The sequence below is a fragment of the Mus pahari genome, chromosome 1 (assembly GCF_900095145.1).
Source record: "Mus pahari chromosome 1, PAHARI_EIJ_v1.1, whole genome shotgun sequence".
NCBI lineage: Eukaryota > Metazoa > Chordata > Mammalia > Rodentia > Muridae > Mus > Mus pahari.
In genome coordinates, this window is record NC_034590.1 from 122,589,884 (window position 1) to 122,617,783 (window position 27,900).

At 51.2% G+C, this 27,900-nt stretch overlaps 2 protein-coding genes across 5 annotated transcripts in view; one reads left to right on the top strand and one right to left on the bottom strand.

The window, feature by feature from the left end:
* The window catches only part of Vps37c (VPS37C subunit of ESCRT-I), a 27,144-nt gene extending 24,761 nt beyond the window's left edge, over nt 1-2,383 (top strand). For all 4 annotated transcript variants that reach the window (XM_021200478.2, XM_021200470.2, XM_021200487.2 and 1 more), the window contains exon 5: nt 283-2,383. In XM_021200478.2, the coding sequence (XP_021056137.1) occupies nt 283-990 (708 nt within the window). In that variant the 3' untranslated portion in view covers nt 991-2,383. The remainder of the gene's footprint in view (nt 1-282) is intronic.
* Nucleotides 2,384-5,711: 3,328 nt separating this feature from the next.
* Nucleotides 5,712-26,962, bottom strand: Cd5 (CD5 molecule). The gene is made up of 11 exons (XM_021212775.1): nt 26,785-26,962; nt 18,305-18,343; nt 14,144-14,452; nt 13,671-13,733; nt 12,865-13,206; nt 10,932-11,219; nt 9,856-9,981; nt 9,184-9,237; nt 7,876-7,995; nt 7,172-7,263; nt 5,712-6,167 (listed from the first exon to the last, which is right to left on the bottom strand). Exons 1-10 carry the CDS (start codon nt 26,834-26,836, stop codon nt 7,175-7,177), a joined length of 1,482 nt encoding a protein of 493 aa, XP_021068434.1. The 5' UTR covers nt 26,837-26,962; the 3' UTR covers nt 5,712-6,167; nt 7,172-7,174.
* Nucleotides 26,963-27,900: the final 938 nt, after the last annotated feature.

Here is a 27,900-nt window from a genome sequence, read left to right on the forward strand (position 1 = left end):
TAGCATACTAGTCACTAGCAGCCAGCATACTGGTCACTAGTCACTAGCATACTAGTCACTAGCAGCCAGCATACTGGTCACTAGTCACTAGCATAGGTCCAGCTGCTGGACAGACTTGTGCGACCACCAAGGACCCGGCACGGTGCTGGGTAGGGGGCAGTGTGACCGTGGAAGACATGGTCCTGCCGTTAAGGAGCTGGCATTTTGGTGAGGGAGTCACTCTGAATGGGCCAGGGAAGGCTGGGGAAGGCCTCTGTTGTCAAGAGTTCTTGTGTCCTGTAGGCCATGGCTGAGAAATTCCTAGAAGGTGAGGTGCCCTTGGAAACGTTCTTGGAGTCCTTCTCTTCCATGAGGACACTGCTGCACCTGCGTCGAGTCCGCGTAGAGAAGCTCCAGGACGTGGTGAGGCGGCCTCGAGCTTTGCCAGAGCTGGCTGGAGATGTCCCTCCAAAGCGCCCACCACCCCCACGCCCAGTACCCCAGGCAACACCCCCTGAGACTGAAGAACAGCCTCCACAGCCCTCTGTAGTGACTCCCTACCCTTTGCCCTACAGCCCATCCCCAGGCTTGCCTGTGGGCCCGACAGCCCAGGGAGCCCTGCAGCCAGCCCCCTTCCCTGTGGTGGCCCAGCCTTCCTCCTATGGTGGGCCTCTGGGTCCTTACCCATCACCTCATCCAGGACCCAGGGCCATGGTGGGTTACTCCTGGTCTCCACAGAGGAGTGGCCCGCCCCAGCCTGGCTATCCTACGGTTCCAACTAGCACCTCTGGTCCAGGATACCCCTTAGTGGGGGGCCGAACTCCTAGTCCTGGTTATCCTCAACAGTCCCCCTACCTCCCATCAGGAAACAAACCTCCTTACCCAACACAGCCTCCGCTCCCGGGCTTCCCAGGACAGCCCCAGCCTCCTGTGCCCCCTCAACCTCCGTACCCTCCGGGGACAACCCCTTATGGCTTCCACCCTCCAGGGCCTGCCTGGCCTAGGTATTAGTCCTGGCCTGTGTCCACCTTCTTCCTTCTACCTGCACCACAGCCTTTGGCCTCCATTTGCTGAGATTTGAGGTTAACACTGGACGTGGTGGTGATGCGCCCTGAAACGCTGGGACACACAGAAGCCTTGAGCCTCGAGTTGGAAGCACATAGGCCTCCTGAAAGGCCCTGAACAGTGCGGCATGAGTCCTACTGGGAGCTCCTTCTGCCAGGGACTGCTCAGCACATCCTGAGTGGCCTGCTGGGAGCCCAGGGCTCTCTGGTGTCTGCATGAACGGGTGTGTTCATGTCTTTGCATAGCTACCTGCGCTTGATCCCTGACAGCTGAACCAATATAGAATAATCTTGATGCAGGGTGACCCTGCTCATCCAGGCTGTCCCTTGGAGCTTGGTATGTTTGATGTGGAATCACATGCCAAGTGATGACAGAGTTCTGTCTGTCCACTAAAGGATGGTCTACCTTATTTACCATGGTTGGGTCATAGGAAGGAACAGTTAGGAAAAATGGACTTTGAGTCCTGAAAGCCATATTTTAGCTGCCATGCCAATGTCAGGCAAGTGTGTCCTACGTGCTGGCAGGGACCATAGCAGCAGTGGTATGGTGAGAGAGCTGGGGATGCCAAGGGAAACCCAGGCCTCAAGTTGTATGGTTGGATGTCCTAGAGGTCACCTGGAGCCCCTGGCTGGAGTGGAGGACCAGGGTTACCTCCCAGCCACTTTTCACTCCTGGGGCCCTCCACTTCGGGCTGGCTTTCTCGGAGGTTCACCCACCCCTCCACTCCTTTAGTGCCTTGAATCTTATTTGCTAGCAGCCCCCTTTATCTTGTCTATCTCCTTCCTTTCCCCAGTGTCCCCACAGAACAGACACCAGACATACCCTTACAGAACACCCCCATGGTGCTTCCCAGACATCATCACTACATTGGGGTCGGTTTCTCTACACTCTCATTCTCAGAATGTAAAGGGTAGGGACTGTGAGTGCAGCCCCTGCACTGGATGGGGCTAAAGCCTGTTTAGTACTAAAAGTGACTACACTATTCTAAAGGGGTTGCAGCAGATGATGCATCTGTGTGGCTGGTCCAGATGTGAACCAGGTCTCAGGGCAGACCCTGGAGCTGCTACGGGTTAGGAAATTGTATGTGCCTTGAAGCATCCCCTGCCTGGGTACCCAGCCTCTGGTGGGCCAAGGTGCTGGGGGTCAAGGAGGAACCCCATCTTCTGGTGCCACTCCGCCCACAGGCCACCGGTGCATTACCAACTCTGCTTGCTTCTCCTAAGTTATTTATAACGTGGAATCACTAATGGAGTCTGTGGTAGATTGCTGCTGAACTGGATGATGACTGCCCATTTGTTTGTGCAATTGCCATAATAAATGTTGATGAGTTCCGTGGTCTGTGGTGTTCCTGATGAGTTTGAGAGCAGATGTACCTACCTGTGGGGTGGTGACTTCTGCAGCCTTAGTCTGTAGAGCACCTTCCATCGGTGGCCACCTCTTGATTCCCCCACTCCCACTCCCACTCCACGTCTTCCTAGGGTTTGGCTCTTCCCACTTTCTTTTCTGTGGTTTTCCTTGGCTGTTTCTTGGAGCCTACAATGCTTGCTTTGTTCCAGGCTACATGCATAGCTACTCAGTTCCACCAGGGGGCACCAGTGCCTCAGTCAAGGTTGGGAGGTAAGTGTTCCCTGTCACCTGGTGAGCATGGTTGCAGTCTATCCATTTTTCTAAACCAGGAGAGGAGGGGAGAGAAGAGGAGAGGAGAAGAGAGGAGGGGAGGGGAGGGGAGGGGAGGAAGAGAGAGAGAGGAGAGAGAGAGAAAGCGACAGAGACAGACAGAGAGACAGATACAGACAATATGAATGAGAATGTGTGTGTATGGGTGTCTGTCTGTCTGTCTGTCTCTGGTACCAAGTGGCCTGCTGTGGGCTTGGCTGCGCTCGCCACAGCATTCCTATAAGCACTGTTGCAGAGTGGTTATTGAGAGCCTAGGAGGATGTGGGAGACCAGGTTCCTGGCAGTTTCCTCTAGGCAGCTCTGCCCTTGCTTCCTGGCAAGGTGGTAGAGATAGGTTGCCTGTGACAGATGCCCAGAGGTGCTAAGGGTCGCCAGGATCATGGCATATGTCTCCTACTGGCCTCTCCACAGCCACCTAGCCCTCCCAGCCCCAGGTTTAAACAGGAGGCCGGCCTGTTTAAGTGGAGCAGTGACCAGGTTACACATGGAAACAGGACTTGGGTTTTGATCCAGAGTTCCAGGGCTGTGGGGTTCCTGCACCATGCACTGTGGTGCGTAGAAGTCCCGCTTGAGGATACAGCCAAGAGTCACCAACTTCAATTTGATGTTCATTGCCCTTCAATCCCAGCTATACTCGAGTTGCCTGGCAGGAGTCCAGGGCTGGGTACATGAGATATCAGTCAGAATAAATTGCAGATCTTACCGCAGAGTTCAGTCACCTGCCTTGGGTTATACCAGAGTGGTGGTGGGGGGCATAGGGCCAACTTTTCTAAGAAAGGACTTGGAGAGCCACGTGATCTGCATGAGACTCCCTCTGCCTTGCTTCCTCCTCCCGGCTGCATTGCTAACATGGCAGCGTACGATGTCATAGGTCCTTTCTAGCTCCTCCGAAATACTTACCAGATCATGTAGGCTTCTTGCTGCACTTCAACAGTGACAGGCCCTGGGTACAGAATGGGGCTGGAAGCTCTGAGGCAGGGATTGCTGCCTATTGATCTAAGGAAGCTTCCTCTTAGGCTTTCAGTTTCTCTGACCTCTGAGGAGGAGGCACACTGTATACACATGCCTTCAGAGGTTGCCCAGTGACAGGAAAGTGGGCAGGAAGGTAGGGCACCCAGGAGTGGGAGGGTCCGTTCCTACTCTGTTCCAGTGAGGTAAAATGGAGACCCCAAGGCAGCCCAGGTCACAACAGGGCAGCCTTGGTGGCTGAGATGTGTGCTGTGAACTTCCCATCAGAAGAGCAGTGCTGGCCCCTCAGTGCGGCTCCTGCATCAGAGCCTAGAACGTGACAGGAGCTGAAAGGAATGAGATTGTTCCTCCTGGGCTGTGTGACCTGGCAGGTCTTGTTGGGACACATCTCCCAGGCCCACATAGCTTGAGAGTTTTATGTGTATTCTATAGGGAGGTCTTCTTCAGTCCTCTGCCTAGACAGGTAGGGTCTCTTGAGGTAGGCCTTCCTCAGTCCTCCTCTGCCTAGACAGGTAGTGTCTCTTGAGGTAGGCCAGCTGGCCCGGGAGCTCCAGGACTCTGCCTGTTTCTGCCTTCCCCGGTGCTAGGATGTTAGGTGCCTGCTGCTACGCCCACTTTCTTATGTGGGTGCCAGGGATCTGAACTCAGGTCCTCATGACTGCAGTGCAAGCTTTTTGCTGACTGAACTATCTCTCCAGCCCCACAAACAGTTTTCTAATGATTCCTTTTCTGCTAAGCTTTTTGGTGGTTTATTTTTTTTTTTTCTGTTAAACAGGCTATGGAAGCTTTGAAATCACTGGTAGACATAAAGAGCTTTACAAGAAAGACACTATGGGGGAGGCAGTGGCTGCCTTGGATCCTGCTTCTTTCTAGTAGCAACCTCTTAGCTCCCTGTCATGGGGCCCCTCACCCCCTTAGGTATGAGCAGGCATGTGGTAGACCCTGTTTCTGGGCTCCTAGTGTGATCAGTAGCAGATATGTGACCTGGGCTATTAGGATGGGGACCTAGGGCTGGAGAGATGACTCTGTAATTATGAGTGAATACTGCTCTTGCAGATGACCATAGTTCAATTCCCAGCACCCTTATCAGGTGACAGTCCAGCTTCAGGGGTCTGACCCTGCACATCCATTCACAAAGACACATCATATATACATAACTAGAAATTAAAAAAGTGGGGCTTGGGTGGGCAGAAGGTGTTGTAGGAAGGGCAGAATACTGGGCAGATTTCTAGAGTGATGGTGAGCCTAGCTCCCTGATTTCCTGTCCTCCCCCCGCCCCCCATGTGGGAGAGTGACTTTTGCTTTTCCAGAGTTGGCTGCTGTGTGTGGACCACTGAAAACTGTGCCTGAAGGCTTCATGGCCAAGGCACAACCTATCCCTGGATTAGACTGGGGAGCAGGGGTAGGGTAGGGGTAGGGACCCCAGGGTAGATGTCTTCCCCTAGCCCATTGTCAGGGACACCTTAGGGACCCCAGGGTAGATGTCTTCCCCTAGCCCATTGTCAGGGACACCTTAGGGACCCCAGGGTTGATGTCTTCCCCTAGCCCATTGTCAGGACACCTTAGGGACTCCAGGGTAGATGTCTTCCTCTAGCCCATTGTCAGGGACATCTGAATGGTGGAGTAGACTTTTAATTGAAGGGAACTATTTAGACTCTAGGAACATACCCATCTCCATTCTACCACTCCTGACTTGAGGGTTAGCTGACAGTGTCTGTGCTGGGGATTTCTGACTGTTGTGAGGAGTAAGAAGAGCCTGCTGGGTGAGAATTGCCTGCATGTCCCTTTATGCTGGGCTCTGGTAGGCACAGGGTACCAGTGCCCTTGCTGGCCAGCAGGCCTCGCACTCTGGAGGGGAAGGTGTCTTTGGATGAGAAATGTGGAAGGCAGGGAAAATGGGCCTCTCCTTGGCTCAGGTGAGCAGCTGGGACTATGGTCTCATTAGAAGGTCTGGAGGGTGGGTCCCTGGGCACAGCAGCCTGGAGTGCTCACGTTCTTGAAACGTAGAAAAAAAAAAACCATTATTTACAAAGAATATATTAAAAATACACTTGAGAAATAAGTACTTGTAAGTACCCCACTTGGGTGTATGGCCTCATCATTTGTTCATGGCGTCAGAGTCCAAGGAGAAAGCCAATCCCGCTGGTCTCGGCTCCCCAGAGAATTGGGACTCCTCTGGATACTGGAGTCTCTGTTTGCAAGGATTGGTTGCTTGTAGGCTCTGTCTGCTGAGTGTTGGCTCTTTCAGGGAGCAGTCAGGCTGTCGTGGCCATAGGGGATATAGGAGCTGGCCTGCCGCCGCAGGGCCCGGGATCTTGTCCAAAGGACCTTGGCTTCTGTCCAGGTACTGGCTGAAGTGGAAGTGGGCAGCACTCAGAGTGGTAAAGGCTTCCTCAGGACGGAGAGGATGCGCTTGGCCTTTGTTGATGACCTCAAGTGAGGTGCAAAGGACAAATGTGCAAGCGTAGACACTGGCACTGTGGAGGGAAACCCAAGGCTGGACATGGGCTTTTGCTTTGGGCTCTGTTTGGGGAAGCTGCTTGGCAGTGCTAGGGAGTTCTCCTTGCTCAAGGCATAGTGGATCTGAAGGCTTTGATTTCTCATGAAAAATCACACCCTTAAGGGTATATGTGTGTGTGTGTGTGTGTGTGTGTGTGTGAGAGAGAGAGAGAGAGAGAGAGAGAGAGAGAGAGAGAGAGAGAGAGAGAGAGAAGTACATATGTGTGCAGAGAGAGAGGAGTACATATGTGTGCACTCGCATGTGGAGCTTAGAGGACAGACAGCCTTAGGTATTATTTTGGAAGCCTCTTCTACTTTCTGTTGGAGACAGGATCTGCCACTGGCCTGGAACTTGGCCACATAGGCTAAGCTAGCAAACACTAGGGTCTGTTTCTGTCTCCCACCATACCATGGCTGGGATTATAAATTGTATGCCATGGTACCTAGCTTGCTGTTTGTTTGTTTATTTGTTTGTTTTAAATATGGGTTTAGAGTTTCACACTCAGGCCGCCTGCTTGTAAGCCACTGCTTTGCTAACAGCTGTCTCCTCAGCTCTCTCAAGTATTTTCAGTGGCTTTTCATGATGGAATTTTACAGGATGGCTTTAAGATTAGTGATTCTTCCACCATTCGCTCAGGTGGCTCCATCATCTAAATTGTTGTTGATGTTTTGTGTGTGTGTGTGTGTGTGTGTGTGTGTGTATGTATGTATGTATGTATATATCTATCTCTATCTATATATTTTTCTTTTCTTTTGAGACAGGCTTGCTATGTATCTCTGGCTGGCCTGGAACTAGCTATGTGGACTAGATTCTCCTTAAACTTATGACTGTTCCTAAGTGTTGGGATGGCAGACTGGTTCACTCTCCCCCCGTTATGTGAAGACTCTAGGGGCCTCTGTCCATTGTGGACAGTGGAGGTGCTGGCTCCCCTGGGCTGGGGGTAGGTCCTGGGTGTCAAGCACCAGGCAGGGATGGGCTCACCTTTTACAGTCTCTGAGCCACTTGCAGGTCATAGTCACTGTCAGAGGAGTTGTCAGGTTGTGTGGAAGATCGGTGTAGGGCCCCTTCCAGAGCTGGAGAGAAAGGATTACCTATTAAAGAAGTCCCAGAGGCTGCACAAAGCCCCAGGAGATGAGTGGGTAGCAAGATCACAGAGGTTTTCTGAGATGGCGACAGCCCTGTATCAGTTTTGATCAGACTGGCCAAGTGTTCACTAATGATGCTGAGCTTCAGCCCCCCTGGGACTTAATTGTGAGTGCCTGTGAGGAGCCAAGTATTGGAGGCTCCTGTGGACCACTTAATGGCTCTGTCCTGGCTCAGAGAGATCTGAGGGGCTCATTTATCTTCCAGCCCCTCAAGGCCCGCAGGCAAACAGGCCCATTAGGTCACAGCAAGGCTGGGGTTAATGGCATCCATCCAACTGCATTCTTCTCTCTAGATGAGGGTTTCAAGGTCTCCAAGGGACAGCAGAGACCTGTGAAGGCTGCATCCCTGCCACCGCCCTGCTGGGACCAGCTGTCAAGCAGGCAGTCGCATCCCCCACCCCCTGAAGCCTCCCTTTCCCTCTTTGGAAAAAGCACAAAACTTCAAGGTCAGCACTCCCGCCCCGCACGCCCTCCCTCCCACCTGCCGCCCTCCCTCCCACCTGCCGCCCACCTGGCCCACCTGCCGCCCCCGCCTCTCACCTGGATAAGCAGACAGGTGAGAGTTCCTGGGAGGCTGGCTGTATTCATTGTCCACATGAGAGGCTGTTGGGTTCTCAACCTGGGACCGTACAGTTGCTGTGTGGCTTCGATGGAAAGACACTGAGCAGACACAGGAGGCCGGTGGCATTGTTAGAATCAATGTGCTGTCCTTCCCAAGCAAGGTCCCATCCCTTAGCTTCCTGTTCCCCTTAGGTCATGGGAGAGGGGTGGTACACTTCCCCTTCCTTTCTCTCCGGGGAGATTCAGGGTCCAGAGTCAGCCTCAGGCTTGCACAGCGATCTGATTAGCCACGGGAGGGAGGCCTCCAGGTACCCCTCAGCCCTCAGGCTTTTACCTAGCAGGTAGCTGGAGCTAGGGAGATGGTCCTACTCATCAAGGGCGGGACCTTTTGTAGTCTATAACACCAAATAAAACTGAGAACCTCCTAGAAAGATTTGGGCCTGCCTATGGAAAGAGGAGAGAAATCAAGTGCGTGCTTCCACCCATTAGGGTAGCTCTGAATGTGCCCAGGAGAGTGAAGGCTAGGGAGGGGGAGGGTGGCAGGGTCAGTGGATTCTAAAACACCCTCTGAAGCTGTTCTGTGCTAAAACTAGCTTGGCCAGTCCTTTGTCATGCCTTCCTACTTTGAAGAAGAGCCATTAAAAAGGCTCTGGTAAGGCCTGAAGTAGATAACTGTGCGTAGCGTTGCTTAGCACTGTTTGACCAATGGAAGAAAGGGCTGGGGGGGGGGGGAATCTCTGCTTACATCAGCCACAAGGCAAGAGACAGCGGTGTCTGAGGCTCAAGAGGCCAATTACACAGAACCACTTACTCCTNAGTGGATTCTAAAACACCCTCTGAAGCTGTTCTGTGCTAAAACTAGCTTGGCCAGTCCTTTGTCATGCCTTCCTACTTTGAAGAAGAGCCATTAACAAGGCTCTGGTATGGCCTGAAGTCGATTACTGTGCGTAGCGTGGTTTAGCACTGTTTGACCTGTGGTAGAAAGGGGGGGGGGGGGGGGGAATCTCTGCTTACATCAGCCACAAGGCAAGAGACAGCGGTGTCTGAGGCTCAAGAGGCCAATTACACAGAACCACTTACTCCTAAAAGAAGCCTCACTCTTTGGTGTGGGGACATACGTTGACCTCAGTCACACCTTAGTGAAATGTGGTGGAAACCAGAGGCCACTAGCAGCTGCTGGGTTGCTGGCTCAGCAGACACCTTGACTCTGCTTTGTTGGCCTGAGTCTTGGAGCCGAGGGACATCGAGTCCTGGGGCCGAGGGACACCCGCTCCTGGGAACACTTACTGGTCTGATTCACTCCTGTGGGGCCAATCCACTGACGCTGCTTCTTCTGACGAACTGGGCAACAGACAGGAAGCTTGTGAGGCCAGATGGTAGTGAAGGGATGTGGGGTCTGGGGGAGGGCAGATGCCCTGGAGACGGGACTAATGGGGTCTACCACTCCAGACCTTCAGCCTCATTTCCTAACTGACTAGGGAAAGAGATTGAAGCCATTGGGTCCCCATAAAAATGACCAAGGGTTTATTTAGAACCAGAATGGATAACCTCAGAGGGCACTGGGGACCCACCACTACTGCCTCTGTTCTTCTTTATCTTCCTTCCTTGCCTGGGGTAATTTCTCTAAGGTCTGCAAGGCCAGGAGGCAAGCCTTATTCAAGGTATGCAGCTTTCAGTAAACAGGGAAACTGAGGCTCTGATGGAGGCAGCAGCACACTCAGTGGTCATTGGTAGCTGTGGAGCTGGTCTTGGGCCACATCTTGTGACATCAGAGGCTGTGCTGATGTCATGTGGCCATGGCTTTTATCAACTGCAGTTGACTTTTGCTAAGTCCAGACTAGGGCAAATCAGAAGGTACAATCTGTCCTGACTTTCTAATACTTTAGACAGAAAAAGGCTAGTGGGCAGCAGGGGGTGGGTGTGGGTGGTGAGGGAGGAAGGTTTGGGGTTGGCACCTACATTTCTTCACCAGCTTCTTGTAGACCAGAGGACCACACATGACCAGCAGCACCACCACGAGTACAAGGGTCAGGATGATGCTTGCCACAGTGCCTGGGGCCAGGCCCACTGGGTTTGGGTCTTGGCCTGGATAGGGGGAGCCTTAAATCAGACCCAGCCCTGGGGAGCAACTCAGAGGGCAGCGACTGCTCCAATTGCCCTAGTACCTTGGCACTTCCTACCAACTCACCAGTGTGTTCAAAGCAGAGCTGTCTATTTGCCTGACTCTCTGGCCATCTCTAGGAGTCTTTGCTGTCTATTCAGTTGTCTACAGTTTGTCACCTTCAGTGACCATCCAGCTACCATTTGCCACTCTTGTTATCAGCTGTTAACTTTCTGTCTTCATACTTAGATCAATCAGCCTTAGATCAATCACCTACCATCAGGAAGATGACCATACATGACCACATATCAAGAACCAGCCAGTCATCTATTAATTCAACCACCTATCTGTCACCTATTCATCCATCTATCCCTCCCTCCCTCCCTCCCTCCCTCCCTTCAGTCATGTATCTATTACCCATCTATCTGCTTATGTATCTACCATTAATCTATCCATTCATCCACTGTCCCATCGATTCATCTGTTTGTGCAGACATCCATCCATCCATCCATCCATCCATCCATCCATCTGTGTGTCCACTGTTTATCCATCCATTTATACAATCATCTATATATTCACCCATCTACCTCCATCCATGTCACCCATCCATGTACCCATTTCTCTTAGATATTATTCAGTTACCATTCAAATTGTAAGTATGTTCCACCCACCCCTCCCTGATTTTCTAGCTTGCATCTTGGGAAAGCAGGAGATAGAAGGGAAGGGAGAGTCCTGGCATCTATCAGTAGCTTGACAGTGACCCAAATGAGCCTTGCGGGCTCTACTCATCATTGCTGATTTTTGCCCCCAGAACCCCATTTATTCTCCTTTTCCCAGAAACTTTTTCTGCCTTCAGATCTGCTCTTAAGAGATATGTTCACTAAGTTCCAGAGGAAAAGTCTTTCACTGCCCTCCGCCGCTGCAGTCAACTCACATGTGACGAATACCCTCTTGCAGTGGTTTTTTTTCTGAAGATGGTAACACTGAGACAGCTTCTCCTGGGTACAGAGGAGCCCGGGGGAGGTCCTGTCAGCGTCCACGGCATGGAAGGAGATGAGTTCACCACACTGCTGCTCCCGACATAGCTCTTCCCACCGTCCCCGACCCCTGGCTGCAGAACTGTCACACAGGGCCTCCCACTGAGATCTCTGGCGCACCTCAGCGATGCCCTCACACACACTGCTGCCCCTGACCAGGCGGCTCTGAACCTTGGGCTGGAAATCTGCAGAAAGGAAGTGCTGGTGAGGCACCAGGCCTGGCCTGGGGCGGGGGGAGTTGGCAATGTTGAGCAGGGCACATCCTCTCTAGCACTTCTCCGACCAAGCTCTGTCTTGTCCCTGGGGCCTCTGGGTGGCTGGTGGCAGCTATCTCAAGACAACAGTGGCAAAGGAGCTGGCAGGGTGGCCATGCCATGCCTTCTCACTCTCTTGCTTAGGATGAGGGAGGGCTTTTTAGAAGAGGAAACTGAAGCCTGGGGACTGGAAAGAGCTGGTGTGCTTCACTGGTGGGGCAGAACCCAGGAATTCTGCCGCCCCAGCCCCTAACCCTGTGGATTATAGGCTTTTGGCCATGAGGCCAGGTATCTAGAGAGGAATTCATGTCTGCTAATCAGGGTGGGGCTTGAGAATCTGAGGAAGAAGCTACTATGCTTGGTTGAAAGTCAATAGTGAGCTTACCAGCTTTGGCTAGTTTCCATGGCAACACCCACCTTCAAAGCAAAGAAACTTCAAAGCAAGACCCCAGGCATGGCTTTGCAGGTTGTAGCCTGCCTGAGAGCTTGAGGAGTGGGTGGGGCTGGAGGCAACCAAGAGCCTCTCATCTGGCCCAGGGAACCTTGGGACTGCTCCTGCCTGGAAGACCAATTTATATCAGGTCTCCAGTGGAGTAGGCTGCCCTGCTTGTGGACCTTACAGTTCTGAGCCATGCATCCTATATTTGTGTAGGAATCCTGGGGACCTGCTGAGAGTGGCTCTTGTTAGGGGTGTGGGGAGGGGTGAGACTGTTTCAGATGACACTAATACTACCTGTCTTGGACCACACCTTGAGTAGTCCAGTTTTAGAAAATAGGCTCTGGATTAACACTGCTTGATGGCAGATCTCACCCAGTGCTCTGTGATACTGGGAGGAAGTGGAGCGTCTTTGAGCCCAGGCTTCCCCATTAAAGAAGAGGGTAACAATAGTTCCCACCCCCAAGGTGGGGATGAAAACTGAAGGATGCCCAGCACCCAGTAGTGTGTTGGCAACAGAACCTGGAATGCATCAGGGGCACCTCCAGGGACTTGGACCCACTCGGTCCCAGTGGTGGTTATTCTGCCTTGCCTTGAACTGTGGTTTCTTCCAGTCTGAGACCTCATACAGTCCCATGCGTTTAGCTTTCCCTCTCTCTCCATTTCAACTGCACCAGCACTGCTGGTCTCTTGTAGCTCACAACCCAGGCAGAGCAGCCTTTTAGGGGCTGCCTCTAGAGCTTTGCTCTGAGCCAGGGCTTAGGGATCTCTCAAATCTTACTGCCCCCTTAGCCTCCTTTCTGAAGATTCAGAAACTCCTCATTGGCAAAGGTCACCCCTCCAGGTGCCCTCAGCCTTTGCCCAGGCCTCACTTTCCCTTTAGTGTCTTTCTGCTGGGATCCCAGCTGACTGCGTTTCTTCAGATGCTAGCTCCTTGGGGCTAAGCAGGAGTTGCTCTGTTGCCTGAGTCACCACCTAATCTAACTTGTTCTAGCGTTTAGAGGCCATGGGCTCAGGCCTACACTCCTCTTTCATCTCCATCAGGCTTCTCATAAAGCTTGAATGTCAGATCAAGGGATCCCATGTCCTTACTCAAAGGCAGCAGATAGCCTGATGAAGCGTGGTCAGCGTCTAGCTTACCAGAGCAGATGACGGTGAGCGCCTGGCCGCCTTCCTTGGCCTTTGTTTTCTGGAAGCACTGCTGTAGTGAGACACAGCTCCCATTCTGGGCCTCCCAGTGAATTGGCAAGGGCCTGGGGTCCCTCAGCTCTGCAGGAGCTGGTGTTCCTGCTGGCTCTGTCCCGGACAGATGTGTCAAGAAAGATCCACACCGTAGAGACTTACAGATGAGGTTCCCCAGGCCGAGTGGCCTGTCCTTGGCCTTGTAGAAGATGGTGCCACCCCAGCTGCCATTGTAGAATTCCACCACACCTGTGCACCTCAGGCCCTCGTGTCCTGGCACCAGCTGCAATCTGGGAGGAGCTGGGGAGGGAAAGGCATGCCGGAGTGTGGATACCTTCCAGAATGCCTTGTTGCTGAACCCCAACAGATGATTGCTCGGGAGGTGAGGGTCCCAGACATTGCATAGGACATACCTGAACCTTTTCACTGAAATTCAGATGTAACTGGGCCTCTTAGTTTTTATTGACTCAATGAATCTAATTTGGGCTATTTACAGGAACATGGGCACCCTACCAATGACTATAGCATGGAACAAAACGTCTCTCAGCCCCCACAACCATTAACTGTTTATATTTTCTCAAGGAGGGCTGAGATCTCATGAGTCCTCCCTTGGTTAAGGAATGCTGACGGGCCTCATCTGCACAGAAAACCGCAGATCCTGAGAGTTCAAGAGCGCAGTGGCTCTGTCATTCCTGGTCCTTGGGCTTTATTGTCTGCACCAGTCCATCCTCTCCCTTTCCCACGAGGCCCAAGCATCCTCTTACCTGTGGGCTCCGGCATGGTGGTGGGTGGGGTGGTTGTGGGTGGAGGTGTCGTTCTCTGGGGCTCTGCAGTGAAACACACAGACAAGTGTGGGAAGTGGAGAGCAGAGGGAAGGAGGAGGGGAGCTGGTGGCAGTGTGAAGACATAGGGCTCATGACCTTAATGCCCTTTGTCAGTAAGCTGACTTGACCCCCATCCCCATTCTGCTTCTCACTTCCCTAAGAGGTGGCAGTCCCATACATCACAGACAGAAAAATGGAGGCTTAAAGAACAGCGAAGTTGGCATTTGGCAGAGCCAGGTCTTGCTTTTCAATCTTGGCAGATGGATGGAGCCAAGATTGAAATAAGCCTTTGGCTTATTCCTGCCAGCCAGTTCTCTTCCCTGTCTGTGGTCAGGGCTCTGTCACTGTGAAGCCCCTTTCTACCCACTTACCCTCCCAGGTCTCAGCCCAGGGCGTCACACATTATCACCCACCTAGGCAGATCAGGCTCAGCGGAGGGCACTGGTCTTGTGAACTTGTGTTGTTGCAGTTGGAGAAAGACCATGGAGATCCGTGGCAGAAGACCTGGTTCTGGGATCTGTTCAATAAAGGGAAAGGACCAAGGGCCAAGGGGTCACCACATCCCAGCTGCTGGCACACTGCAGAGGCATGCTGGGCATTTATCGAATGGTCCTGGATCAGGTTCCAACTGGAACTGCACACCGTTTTCCACTTGTTTTCCATCTGGATCTTCACTTGACCCTGACACTTGGAGTTGGAGCCACTTAGCATCACCTGGACACCTGAGCATCAAAAGAGGTGGTGGAAGGTATCAGGTGATGGAGGAAGAGCTCAGCTCTCACTTCCCCTCCTGACTTTCCCTCCCTCCCCCTTTAGGGCATGGTTGAGGCTTCCTAGGACCTCCAGCAGGTTGCTGTGTTGGCCCTATGCTGTGTATGCTCAGGTTTCTGAGTTAGAGGGAACTATGGGGCTGTGGACAAGATGTCCTGCACCTTCTGTCCAACACCCCCCTTCCCAAATCCTTGGAAGTTCTGTCTCAATAGGCCCGAGGCCTGATATCTATCTGGTGTCTCCGTGTTTGCATGCAGATGTGTGTCCATGTGTGTACATATGTGTCAGAGGTCAGTTTTGAGTGTAGATGTCCATCTTCTTTTTTTAGACATGGTCTCTCACTAGGACTTGGACATACCAATTCAGTTAGGTCTGCTTGGCAGGAAGCTCTGCCCATTTATTCCTACCCAGCATAGGATTACAAGTATACCATTGGGTCCTGCCTTTTTGTTTTGTTTTGTTTTTGTTTTTCAAGACAGGGTCTCTCTGTGTAGTCCTCACTGTCCAGAAACTCACTCTGTAGATCAGACTGGCCTTGAACTCATGGAGATCCGCCTGTCTCTGCCTCTTGAGTGCTGGGATTAAAGGTGTGCACCTAATGTGGGCTCTGAGGATTGAACTTGGGTCCTCGTGCACCAGCTCTTTACTGAACTGAGCCTTCTCCCTGGCTCTTTCTCTTAGGGCCTCTTTGTCTTAAATCACCTGCATTAGCTGGGTGTGGTATTCATGTCTGCAGTCCCAGGACTTGGCAGTGGAGGAAGGAGAACTAGGAGTTTAAGGTCATCCTCAGCAATAAATTGAGCTTGAGGACAGCCTGGGTTATAGAAGACCCTGTCTCAATGAAATGAAACATTGAAAATTGTTTTTACCGTACGGAGGCATGCCTCTCATACAGTAAGATACACTCATTTTAAGGGTTCTGTGGAAGCTGATGAACACGCACAAGCACATGGCTAGTGTATGATCTCAATACAGAGCCTGTCTGTCATCTACATACAGCGTGCTCGCTCCTCAATGGCCACTTCATGTCCCTGGCTCCAGCCTCAGGGAAGGACTAGTCCCTGCTCTTGTACAGGGTCACATGATTGAATTGAATCACAGAGCACCGTTTGCTGTGGCCTCTTGCCCTCTATGTATATTTGTGGTTTATGTGTGTTCCTTGGTAGATCAGTAGTTTGTGTCTTTTTTTAAAATTTCCTGTGGAATAATATTTCATTGTGTGAATTTTCTCCATTTCTTTTCTATGCATCATCATGTGGGTTGTTTTGGGGGTTTGCTGGCCATGTATCAAAATGATTATAAATTTACATGTGGAGGCTGGCATGTAGGCTCCTATTTCCATTTCTCTTGAGTAAACACTTTAAAGAGAAATTCCTAGGTTATAGGCAGGCTCCTGGTCTTGTGAGTTTATGAAGCTCGGTGATGGGGGAAAGACTGTATTATATGTAGAGACGCCCCTCGGGACCCATAGAAAATACTTCTAGCACCTCTTGTGTAGCTAGAATCCACAGATGCTTAAGTTCCGAATGCAAGTGGTCTAAGGCCAGGCGAGGTGGCACATGCCTGCCATCTCAGCACCCAGGTGAAACTCTTGGTGAGTTTGAGGCCAGTGTGGACCACATAGCTGTCAAGCAAGCAAGCAAGCAAGCAAGCAAGCAAGCAAGCAAGCAAGCAAGCTAGCAAGCAAGCAAGCTAACCACCCCCCTGTTCCCAAGTGGGAAGGGGCTGGAGATGTATGCAGCTCATCAGTAGAGCGTGCGTTTGACATACTCAAGGCCCTGAGTTCCAATCCCAACACTGCATCAGCAAACAAGATGGCAAAGTGTCTGCACCTGACCTGCATACATCCTCTGTATGCTGTCATCTCTAGAGTATTTAGAATTCTAACACAGCGCAAAACTGGGTAAATGATTGTGATTCTGTACCATTGGGGGAACATCGACAAGAAAGGCAGTTGTATGAGTCCAAACCTGACTATTTGTTTATGTGGTGTGTGTGCGTGTGTGCGCGCGTGTGTGTGTGTGTGTGTGTGTGTGTGTGTGCATGTTGTTCCTCAGGCACTGTCTACATTTTTTGTTTGTTTGTTTGTTTTTCAAGACAGGGTTTCTCTATGTAGCCCTGGGTGTCCTGGAACTCACTCTGTAGACCAGGCTGGCCTCGAACTCAGAAATCCACCTGCCTCTGCCTCCCGGGTGCTGGGATTAAAGGCGTGCGCCACCACACCCGGCCTACTGTCTACATTTTTGAGACAGTGTTTTCCAGTGGTCTGAAGCTGGCTAGTGAGTACCAGGGGCCTGCCTGCCTTTGCCCCCATGGTGTCTGGGTTTTCTTTTCGAGTTCTGGAACTACACTCATGTCCTCTTGCTTGCAAGGCAAGCATTCTACACACTGAGCCATCTCATTTTTGATCCTGCCTCATTTTTGTTGTTCACTTGTTTGAAGTCACAGATAGTGTGTTCTCTGCCTCTCTGTTTCTCTGTGTATCTCTGTGTCTTTGTGTCTCTGTCTCTCTGACTCTGGCTGTCCATCAGTTCATCTCTCTCTATCTCGTTCTCTCTCGTTCTCTCTCTCTCTCTCTCTCTCTCTCTCTCTCTCTCTCTCTCTCTCTCTCACTCAGTGTGTGTGTGTGTGTGTGTGTGTGTGTATGCAAAGAGATTCTGGGAGGATATGTAACAGTCATTACCTGGGGTATTGGGTGAGAGGCAGGAAGGACAGGTGAGGAGCAGAGACCGAAGCGAATTCAGCAGCTGATCTTGTCATCGGAAACTTTGAGCTGAGCAGGTTTATTGCTCACTCAAGTAACACATTTAAAAATGGAAAGGCTCCTTGGATTTGTCTTTGGCTTAGAGCCACTGGCCAGGCTGCTTTTCCTTTCCTTCCTGCTCTTGGGGATGTGTGGAGCACAGAGAGCGGGGCTGTGGCTGACCAAGGTCACCAGCTAGCTGGACAGAGAGGACTGGTCCTACATCTAATCACTGTAGATAGTTCATGTGCTCCTGGCTTGGTAAGTACCTCATGGAGTCCTCCAAAGAAAGATATTTTCTTCTCTTCCATAGGTGGGCAAGAGAGGCTCAGACAGCAAGTGACTTACTAGAACCTGAGGCTGGGACGTCATCTAGGAGCCCACGGTCTGACCTGGAGCCTATTAACACCCCTGAAGCTGTGTGGTGATTTTACAAGGCTCTCATCTCTCTTCAGATAAATTCAGCACAGTGTTATCCAGGTTAAAGTGGAGATGGGACTGTGGTACAATGAATGTGGAGACTGTCAACTTAAATGATGTGTAGGTCTGGGAATGTAGCTCAATAGCAGAGCACTTGTCCAGCATGCAAAAGGCCCCCTAGCATGGAGAACTAAATCAACAGGCCTCTGTACTGAGGACATCTCAGAGCCTTCACTAAGCCAGTGTATACTGTTAGTGTCCAGTAGGAAATGCTGGGTGGCCCGACCGCTTGAGAAATGGTGGCTTCTAAGACTGAGGTGTAGACACTCTGCTCTTTGCAATCTGACACAACCTTTCTCACCGCCTATCTACAAGTGTCCATGACGGAGGACCAGAGAGGAAACAAGGCTTTGTGAGGTGCATTTGTGGGTGGGCACATTTCCTGCCCACAGAAAAGGGTGGGGGGCATGCTAGCTAGCATTCGTGTAGTGATTATGAAGGGTGCCACCTATACATGTACTGGCATGGCTGATGTGTGTTTGCAAGAGGCAGGGTTCACATTGACGGAGGAGGCAGGTTTTTAACAGACAAATCCTCATGTAGCCTACGAAGCCATTTCTTTTCTCATGTTCTTTCTTACCTGGGCCACCCCTTCCAGACTGTCCAAGGCAGAAAGTGGCTGTGGAAAATGTAGAAGTAGATCAGAATGTGAATCTCCTCTTCCCCTTTCCCTGGCTGACTGTCTCCCCACCCCACTGTCTGTCAAGGAGATTCCACAGCAGGGATTTTCATGCTGTAGCTTAGAACCCAACATGGTTATGGAATCAATTTAGTAGGCTGCAGCTGTCAATTCACTCTCTCTTTAAAATTTATTTTCTCAATGGATACACAATTGGAATTGATTTTTCTTTAGTGCACGATTCTGTGAATGTTAACACATACCACATGCATGACCTCCATCGCAATCAAGATACACAAAAGCTTCATTGCCCACAGGGACTCCTCACACTGTCTGTCCCTGTATAGCAATGCAAGCATTCCTCTTGTTAAGAGGGAAATGGAGCAGAATAAAGGACAGTACACCACGCTGGCACTGGGAGGGTGTGAGCTGTTTGGAGGGGCAGTGCCAATGAGGGGCTGGCTCAGTCAGGAACGAGTTTGTCTTGCAAGCATGAGGATGTTCGTTCTGCCCCACAGCTCATGTGTAAATATCAGACATTGTGCGTGTGCTGTAACCCTAATCCTAATTCCGGTAGGGAGAGATAGGCAGATTCCTGGGGACCCTAGCCAGCTAGCTTGGCCTACAAGGCGAGCTCCAGGCTGGCGAGAAGTACTGTCTGAAAAGTAAAGTGGGGGTGTGGGGGATCTTGAGAGAATTCATTAAGGACAGGTACTTGCTGCCAAGGCTAGTGACCTGACTTCAATCCTGGGGTCCCATATGGTGGAAGGAGTTGTTCTCTGATCCCACACATACATGCTATGGTGTGCCATGCACGTGGAAGCAATGTCAGGGCTTAGGAATGTAGCTCAGTTGGCAGAATGCTTGCTTCACATCCACAAGACCCCAAGTTCTGTCCCCAGTACCACATAAGTTGGATGAGTTGGCACATTCTTACAATCCTAGTTCTGGGGAAGTGGAGGCAGAAGAATCAGGAGTCAAGGTCATCATGTACTATATATCATGTTAAAAAGACAGACAGTGCTGGGCAGTGGTGGCGCACGCCTTTAATCCCAGAACTTGGGAGGCAGAGGCAGGTGGATTTCTGAGTTCAAGGCCAGCCTGGTCTACAGAGTGAGTTTCAGGACAGCCAGGGCTACACAGAGAAACCCTGTCTTGAAAAAAAAAAAAAAGACAGACAGACAAGAAAGGAAGGAAGGAAGAAGGGACTGGGTTTGATGATCCCAAGCCCCATGTGTAGATACCACACAGAATAGAATTGGGCCTGCTCAGGAAAGAATTGGGCCTTTCTTAGGAAAGATTGAACAATGAACACAAACTGCCATTCTAAAAGGGAAAGTAAGATAAAAGTGTTCACCATGCAAGCCTGACGACTTGAATTCCACCCAGAACCTACACTATCAAGTCAGATGCCATGTGCTCATCTGTAATGCCAGCATGCCCACTGCAAGAGCAGCAGAGAACCGCTCAGAAGCTCAGGGTCCAGCTTGCCTGGAGTTTACAGCGCAGCAGCAGAAACGAGAGATGTTGCCTCCATATGGTGGAAGGAGAGAATTGATTCCCAAATGTTGTCTTCTGAATTCTTTCACACACACACACACACATGCACACACACACATGCACACACACACACAAACACCAATAATAATAAATTTAAAAAGGAAGGTGATCTGTTGAGATAGATGGCTGTGCATTCCAGGGTGTGGCTCATCCTGTTTGGTCCTCAGATGAACCGTATTTCCTTTCTCTCCATCACCGTCACTATAACCATCACCGCCGTAACTACCACTATCATCACCATTGATGCTATCACCATTATTCTCACTACTACTACCTCCATCTGTGTCAGCATGACCATCATCACTGCTGCCATTATCCTCAGCACCATCATCACCGTCACCATCACCACCATCCTCAGCACCACAGTCATCACACCACCGTCATCCCTGTTGCTAGTATCCTCAGTCACCACGTCCACCATCACCATGGTCATTTTTTTCACATCACCTCTGTCACTGCCTCGTTCATAGGAGGGCAGCTTCAGTCGTCCAGGAGGCTCTGTGGGCTCCCTCTCTCCCCCCTCCTTTGGAGCTGCTGAGCCGTAGGCCCCTGTGCTGGATCCCCCAGGCACTCAGTGGCAGATTCAGCTCACTTCCCACACCTAGGTATAAACATTTCTCTCTCTCTCTCTCTCTCTCTCTCTCTCTCTCTCTCTCTCTCTCTCTCTCTCGCTCTCGCCACCATGCTTGCCCACCATTATTACCGCCCTCATCTCTGCTGCCACCACCGCGACCACCACCACCATCACTACTGTCATCCGCATTTTTATTCTTCACTCTTGTGAGAATTCTTAGTTTAAATCTCTAGATTTGTCTTGATACTGCTCTTTGATGGAAGAAACAGAGATGCGAGTATGTTGCCCATACAACCAGCGGCCAAGCTTCCCACTGGGCCAAGCTGTCTGCTGTGCTATGTGCGACATCAGTTCCTGCGCCGTGTTCCTAACGCCTAGTGTCTGACAGAGGAAGACTGGTGGCATCTGCCTCTTGGCTTGTCTGAGGATACTCTCAGGCTTTCTTTGTCCACACCCACCTTCGTTCATTTTGCCTCTTCTCACAGGTAGGGTACCCAGGAACTCCCTCTTAGCCCTGGTCCCTGCAGGCTGTGCTCGGCATCTCTCCGACCTCCTGTGGAGCCACACTTCACCCATGCCCAGTACTTTCTGAAACTCCTGTAGCCAATCCCAAGCCAGGACTCTGCTTGGAAACCCTGGAGGCTGCAGGACCATGGGGTATGGAAGCATTACACCATTTCCTCCTCTCCTCCAAGCTGCTGGGACAGCATCTAAGAATTCTAGGGCCTTTTCCTTCCCTACAGCATCCTCCAAGCTCCCAAAAGTCATGGTTTGGACTGAGCAAGTCCAGACAAAGATCTCAGCAAACGAAGCCACTGCCCATAGCTCCAGTGTCTTATCTGCACACTGATAGGAATCCAATTATTTTGAGACTTCCTTTATTTTGCTTTTAAAATAAATTCTAATGAAAGTTAGGATGGTTTTGGAAATCAGGGACTCTGGCTGTGGGCTGTGTCGCCATCAGCAGGGCCTCAGCCAGCAGTCTACATTTGCCAGAGCCAAGGCTCCCGGTGAGCCCTGCCAGGCTTTAGGCACATGAAACACACACATTCCCACCCTGCATGGGATGCAGCACGATTATACATAGCCTCCCATGACTTCAAGTTGCCATTTTGCACCAGACCTGTTTGCCAGGAATATTAAGTATTTTTATGGGTTTTTGGAATGGTTGAAAATGTTCCAATGCTGTGGATCCCTTTACCAGTAGCCAGGCTGCCGCTGTTCACAGGCCTAGGTGCTCTGCAGGACAGAACCTGACTCAGGGCAGCTGGCAGCAAAGCCAAACTCAGTTTTCTGCCTCCGACCTGCTCAGAGGCTCTGCCTGTCATTTGCAGCCTGGACATGCTAGGTAAGGCCAATTTAATATCTGGTAGGCACCTGGGGTCTGAGGCAGGGGCTGAGATCTTGGCAACAACTATAGTTGCTAGTGGTAAGCCCCCCTACTTGTAAGCCTCTCTCATAAAGGCCCATTTCTTGCCTAACACCTCAGATGAAGATCTTGCTCCATAAAGACCCCCCCCCATTCATTTTACGTAATGATTTCTTAGAGATCAGGGTTACTCCAGAAACCATGGTGCCCTGACAGTTGATGGAGCTCCTCAAACTGCAGCCATCACTTTACACTGGAGGCTGCCAGCTTCGGGAAGGATCCAAGGTTTTCTTCCTTCATCTCCTCTCCATTGGCTGACTTGGAAGGTTCCAGAAACCCCAACTTTTTCCCCCCTTTTCTTCCTAATTCCCTCCATTCCTTCTTTCTGTCCATCCATCTGTCCGTCCTTTCTGCCTTTCTTGTGACAGGGTTTAATGTAGCCCAGGTTAGCCTAGAAGGCACCATGTCAGAGGGATGACCTTGAAACACGTTGGTTCTCTTACCTTCATCTCTCAGGTGTTGCGATTACAGGTGCACAGACCTTCTTCACACATTGCAAAGCTCGGTGCTGCGGCCTGTTCTCACCGTCACAGGCCTATAGAAGCTGGCTGTGTTTGCCTCTTCCTTCAGGTGGGAAGACCCAAGTTCAGAGGGGATAATGACTTGGTCATGGTGACAGATGTAGCTGGAGGTAAGCAACATCGTGCCTCACACCCACCGTCTGACAGGGCACATGGGGTCCCCCAGGTGTCATTGTGGAAGTGGGTATGTGTTCTGTTCTGCAACCCAGTGCTGCCCCCCAATCCCTGAGATGAGAGTGTGAGGAGCATACAGCTCTTTAAAATGAAGCATCCACATTTGGAAAACATCTGGATCCCAGAGCATGTCTGGCTAGCTATCTGGTTGTGGACTCAGTCCTGGAGAGGCCAAAGGAAAGCCTTCTGCACTGTACCATTTTCCCCATTCATAGGAGGGCAGCTGCAGTCGTCCAGGAGGCTCAATGGGCTCCCTCTCTCCCCCTCCTTTGGAGCTGCTGAGCCAAAGGTCCCTGTGCTGGATCCCCCAGGCACTCAGTGGCAGATGCAGCTCACTTCCCACACCTAGCTATAAACATTTTCTCTTTTGTGTAAGACCCATCCTGTATAGAAACAGCATGGCGCCCCCACTCCCACCTAGCCCTCTCTTATTGATCGCCAACCCACGAGTTACCTTCTAGCACCCACAGACTCACTGTATTTATCTCTTGTCTATTTCCCTTCCCTGATTGCTGGGTCAGGTTCACCAGGGCAGAGACCTTGTCTCTTTGTTCTCTGTGTATCTCCAGCACACAGTAGGTCCTCAGTCAGTGCTTGTTGCCTGGATGAATCCACAGAAACTACCACCGTTATCCTTTGAAGCACAGCTCTTGGCTTCTGATAGTCTGTTTTGTTTGGTTGATTTTTTTTGAGACCAGTTATTTATTGTGCAATACAGGCTAGCCTGGGGCTTGTGGTTTTCCTATCTCAGACTACCTAGTTCTGGGATTACCGTCATGCCCAGCCCATTTTATAGATGAGAAAATCAAGGGTCAGAGGAGTTCTTATTATTCTGGGTGACTAGGAAGAAACCAAATTCGGTACTCCCACCCTGCGCCGCACACTAACTGCACACACATACATGCATATACATATACACACACAAAGAATTGATGCTCTTAGCTCTGTCAGCTCTCCCCGATTCTTGACCTGGTCACTGTAGGGAGACCATCTGACTCCTTGGTGGAGCCATGATGATCCACCAAGCTGAATGATCATAGAGCTAGTACCTATGGCTTCCAGGATTTGTGGGTCAGTCAGGGTTCTTTTCCTTTGTGCTTAGAGCCAAAGACAACCTCAGCTGTGTATCCTGGGACAGCAGCTCACGGCCTGCTCTCAGCTAGCACATACCCAGCCTGTCTTGTCCTTATGGCTTTTCAGCAGCTCACAGCCTGCTCTCAGCTAGCACACACCCAGCCTGTCGTGTCCTTATGGCTTTTCAGCAGCTCACAGCCTGCTCTCAGCTAGCACACACCCAGCCTGTCTTGTCCTTATGGCTTTTACCCTGTGGCCTCCTCTACCCAAGTGCCTCCCCCCTCCTTTCACTAGCTGGCTCTTCTTAGCACTTGGGGCTCAGGGTGACAGAGGGAATGGCGGTCCCTTCACATGGTCCTGCGCCTGCACATCCAGGTCCGTATGCCGAGCAGGGGCCCTGTGACGTGCTCAGGCTCCCAGACATGTGAGGATTCAGGCGCTGACTTCCATCTCCCTCTGTCAGGCCTCTGTGAGCCACGCAGGCCCATGGGCCAAAATGTCTGCCTTGGCTCTCAATGCTCCTGCTGCTGTAAAGAGCTGAGTAGCACATGCTCAAAACAAGTTTGTAGATGAATGAATGAGTGAATGAGTGAAGAGTGAATAAGCGAATGGGTGGATGAACAGCCTGTGCAGAAGAAACGGGGAGAAGATCTGTGGTGTGGTGAGCGCTTGGTAAGATCCCTCCCGACCATGCTGCCTAGCATAGCTTCCAGATGACCCTAGTGTCCACTGAGCACTATCCCCACCACATATAGGCGAGGCCTACCGAGAGTCAATTCGTTTGCTTGCCATTAACACCCATAGGGTGCTGTTATTATTTTCTACTTACAGTGAAGGAGACGGAGGATTACCAAACCAGCCCAGAGTCACCTAGCCAAAAGTGGCAGAGTGGAACTCAAATTGGTTTTTGGAGTTACTGTGGTGTCTGAGCCACATCCCCAACCCACTTCAATGATTGAGGCTCAGAAAAATTGTAAGAGGGGACAATGTGGGAACCCCAGCCAGGTTGTAAAGATCTTCATTCCTCGGGTCTTAGAGTGTCCACAGCCCTGTGCCTTGATGTTTGTGTCTCTGCTGATGGAGGCCTCTCCTGTGGCTGTGCTCTGACATGTGAGAATGACTTTGGGGACCTATTACTCCTACGGAGGTGGAGGGGCTGTATGAGGGCAGAAATGTGGGCCAGGCTCTCCATGCTTCTTACTATCTGTTCCACCATGGGCTTGCCACTCCTGTGCCTCAGTTTTCACTCTCTGTAAAATGGGAAGATGGCGCCACATATTTTCTGTACTATTCAGAAGCTAACAGAAAAAAATAAAAAAAGGATTTAAAAGGATTTCATGAAAATCAGGCCTGGTGGCACAGGCCTGTAATTGCAGCTACCGGAGAGGCTGAGGCAGGAGGATTGCAAGTTGAAGGCACTCCTGGGTTATGGAGTAAGTTCAGGCCAGCTGGTCATTTATGGAGACCATGCTTCAAAAAGCTGGGGCCCTGCAGGATGGCTAAGTGGGTAAAGGCATTCTCTGCCAAGACTCATGTGCCAGTTTCCATCTCCTGGACACACAGGGCAGGAGAACTGACTCTTGTGAATTGTCCCCTGACCCAGTGACATTCCTGCATAGCACACTTGAGGCTGCCAGGGAGAGCTGGTTGGGAGGGGTGGGGATAAAGCCTTGGTACACATGCACACGCACGCACACACACAACTATCTAAAAACACTGTTTTGTTTTGTTTGTTTTTTTTTTTTTAAAGTAAAAACTGGCAGGATGTAGCTCAGCTATAGCTTGCCCAGCATGTGTGAGGTCCTGGGTTCAATCATAGGACCATAAAAATAAAATAAAAGTGCGAACTATTCCCCACCCACCCATGACCAAGGAACTGCTTTCTACCTATAACCCTCTAGCAACATACAGGGGCCATGTGCTCCCAGGCCTCCAAATGATAACTCTACTGTGGTGATGGTTTGCTTCCATCTCTTCTGACTCTGCCTTCCATGAACAGGGGTACCTGCAGTCCTGCCAGAAGCTCACTTCATGCCCAGTGGGGAGCATGGGTGGGTCCTGTCTCTCTCTGTGTGGATCTGAGACTGCAGAGAAGGCCTGGATTAGGGCAGGGGATAAAGGCTTGGCTTCTGAGATTCTCAGGACCAAAGGGGCCACACCAATGTCTGGTAGGGTCCAGGAAGCAAGCCAAGATTTGTCAAGCAGGCACGGCGTGCCTCTTGCTGTCCTGTGCACAAGGGGTGTGTGCGTGGCCATCTAAGCCATGGTAACATGAGAGAAGAGGTCGTATAGTGTCCAGGAGAGTGCACACACAGTTCTCATAGATACATCCATTCAAAACGCACCCGTCTACATCCAGACTCACACATTCCCACACTCCCTCACTCCTAGCTATTGTAGGTAGAGTGGGTACCTGAAGCCCACGACCCTTCTCTGTGAAGTAGGAAGCCACTTCTTCTTTTCCATCACACCTGGCATCCAGCAGCCCTTACCCCGCCACATCAGTTTACATCTCTGCTCTGCTCTGTGTACATGCTGTGGCCGGGAAGATCTCCTTGGGCCTCCAGGCATAGCTCCCACAGCATACCTCTGGCTAGTCAAGAATCGCCTACTTTCCTGATGTCGCTGATGGCCCGCCAGCAGGGTCTCAGGCTTGGAGCAAGGCTCATGAGTTGGAGACTCCTTTAGAACGGACACAGGGCTACTGTTTGAGCCTGGCATCTATCTGTTCTTCCGCATCCTTATAAAGGGACCATTCTGGTGCAGCCTACTCTGCCTGGAGCATCCTCCATATCAGGTTTCTGCCTCTCTGGAGGTGACCAAAGAAAGGCCAGGCATTTCTGGGTGGCACCTTGGAGAGGGTGGCTTCACGGGTTGGGAACTAAGTGCACACTGACTTCTAGCACAAGGCTGAGAAAGACAGCGGATCAGGGTTGGCCATGCTCGCACAGAGACCCGCGGAGAATGGGGAGTTGACCTAGCCTCTGTGACCCCAAACCTCCCTGATATTGCACATGAGCCCAGAGTCAGACCTGGGAAGAACTTAGATCTCCTTGCTGCACCCCGGTGTGCCCAGGTATTCTGCCTGGCAGTACCGGCAGAGACTCACCCAGCGTTCCCAGCAGGTACGTGGCAGCCAGCAGCACTTCGTGAGAGTCCATGGATAACGGCCTTCTGCTGCCTTAGCCTCTGGGCTCAGCTGGCCAGCCAGGAGAGGTGTCTGACTCAGTGTCTTACTGTCTTGGAGGGAGGGGGCATAAACAGGGGTGGAAAGGGGAAGCAGGCAGTGTGGGCCCGTGTCACTGCCAACCCTGTTTGAAGTTGAACTGTCAACTTCCTCCCTCTGAAACCACCTGCCCCAATTAGAATGGAGGCCTGAGTCTCTGTCAGCTTCCTGCATGAGGTGTCTGGAACTGCGGTAGTGCCCGCTGGCCATGCTCATAGCTGGGCAGAACCAGGTGTCCTTGTGGGATGGGACTATGGGCCAGAGAGAGGCTGGGAACTCCAGAGAGAGCTCACCTGAAGTGAAAGGGCAAGGGCCCGAGACAGGAGTCTCCCCTAGAGGATTCTGAGTGGGGCGGGAGCTGTCCAGGTGAGCAACTTCAGATCTTATTGCAGGGTTAATGAGGAAGACTAAGACACAAGCCCTGCTCACTCCTGACGATGGACGGGGCTGGAAGTCTGTAATCTGAGTTGAATCCCTGTGCGGATCTAAGCAAAGAAACAAAACGAAACAGGGCCTTGCTAGGTAGTCTGCCTGAGCCTGGAAACTGTGGTAATCCTCCTGCTTCAGTCGCACAAATGTTAGAATTATAAGTGGGAGCTACTGTGCCTAGGAATTCAGGAGTAATTGTGTGTGTGTGTGTGTGTGTGTGTGTTGGTGTGAGATGCCCATGTTGGGTGTATGATCTCCGTGTTGGGATGTGTGATCTCCACGTTAGGTATGAGGTAGATATTCATGTTGGGTGTGAGATCTCCATGTTGTATGGTCTTTGAATCTAGATTCATTCACTCATTCATTCATTCATTCATTTAACATTATTGATGATATACAAGAACTAGAAATGCAGCTGGCATGGTGTTACACACCTTTTAATACCAGCACTCGGGAGACAGAGGCAGGGTGACCTCTATGAGTTTGAGGCCAGCCTGGTCTACAAAGTGAGTTCCAGGACAGCCAGGGATGTTACACAAAGAAACTCTTGTCTGGTGGTGGTGATGGGTA

Excerpts from the sequence above, each read along its gene's own strand:
- Cd5 (XM_021212775.1), bottom strand. The coding sequence starts at position 26,836 with ATGGACTCTCACGAAGTGCTGCTGGCTGCCACGTACCTGCTGGGAACG. Across the intron at positions 13,734-14,143 it reads GCTGAGCCTGATCTGCCTAG|AGCCCCAGAGAACGACACCT; the intron begins GTGGGTGATAAT and ends GTTTCACTGCAG. Across the intron at positions 13,207-13,670 it reads CACCATGCCGGAGCCCACAG|CTCCTCCCAGATTGCAGCTG; the intron begins GTAAGAGGATGC and ends TTCCCTCCCCAG.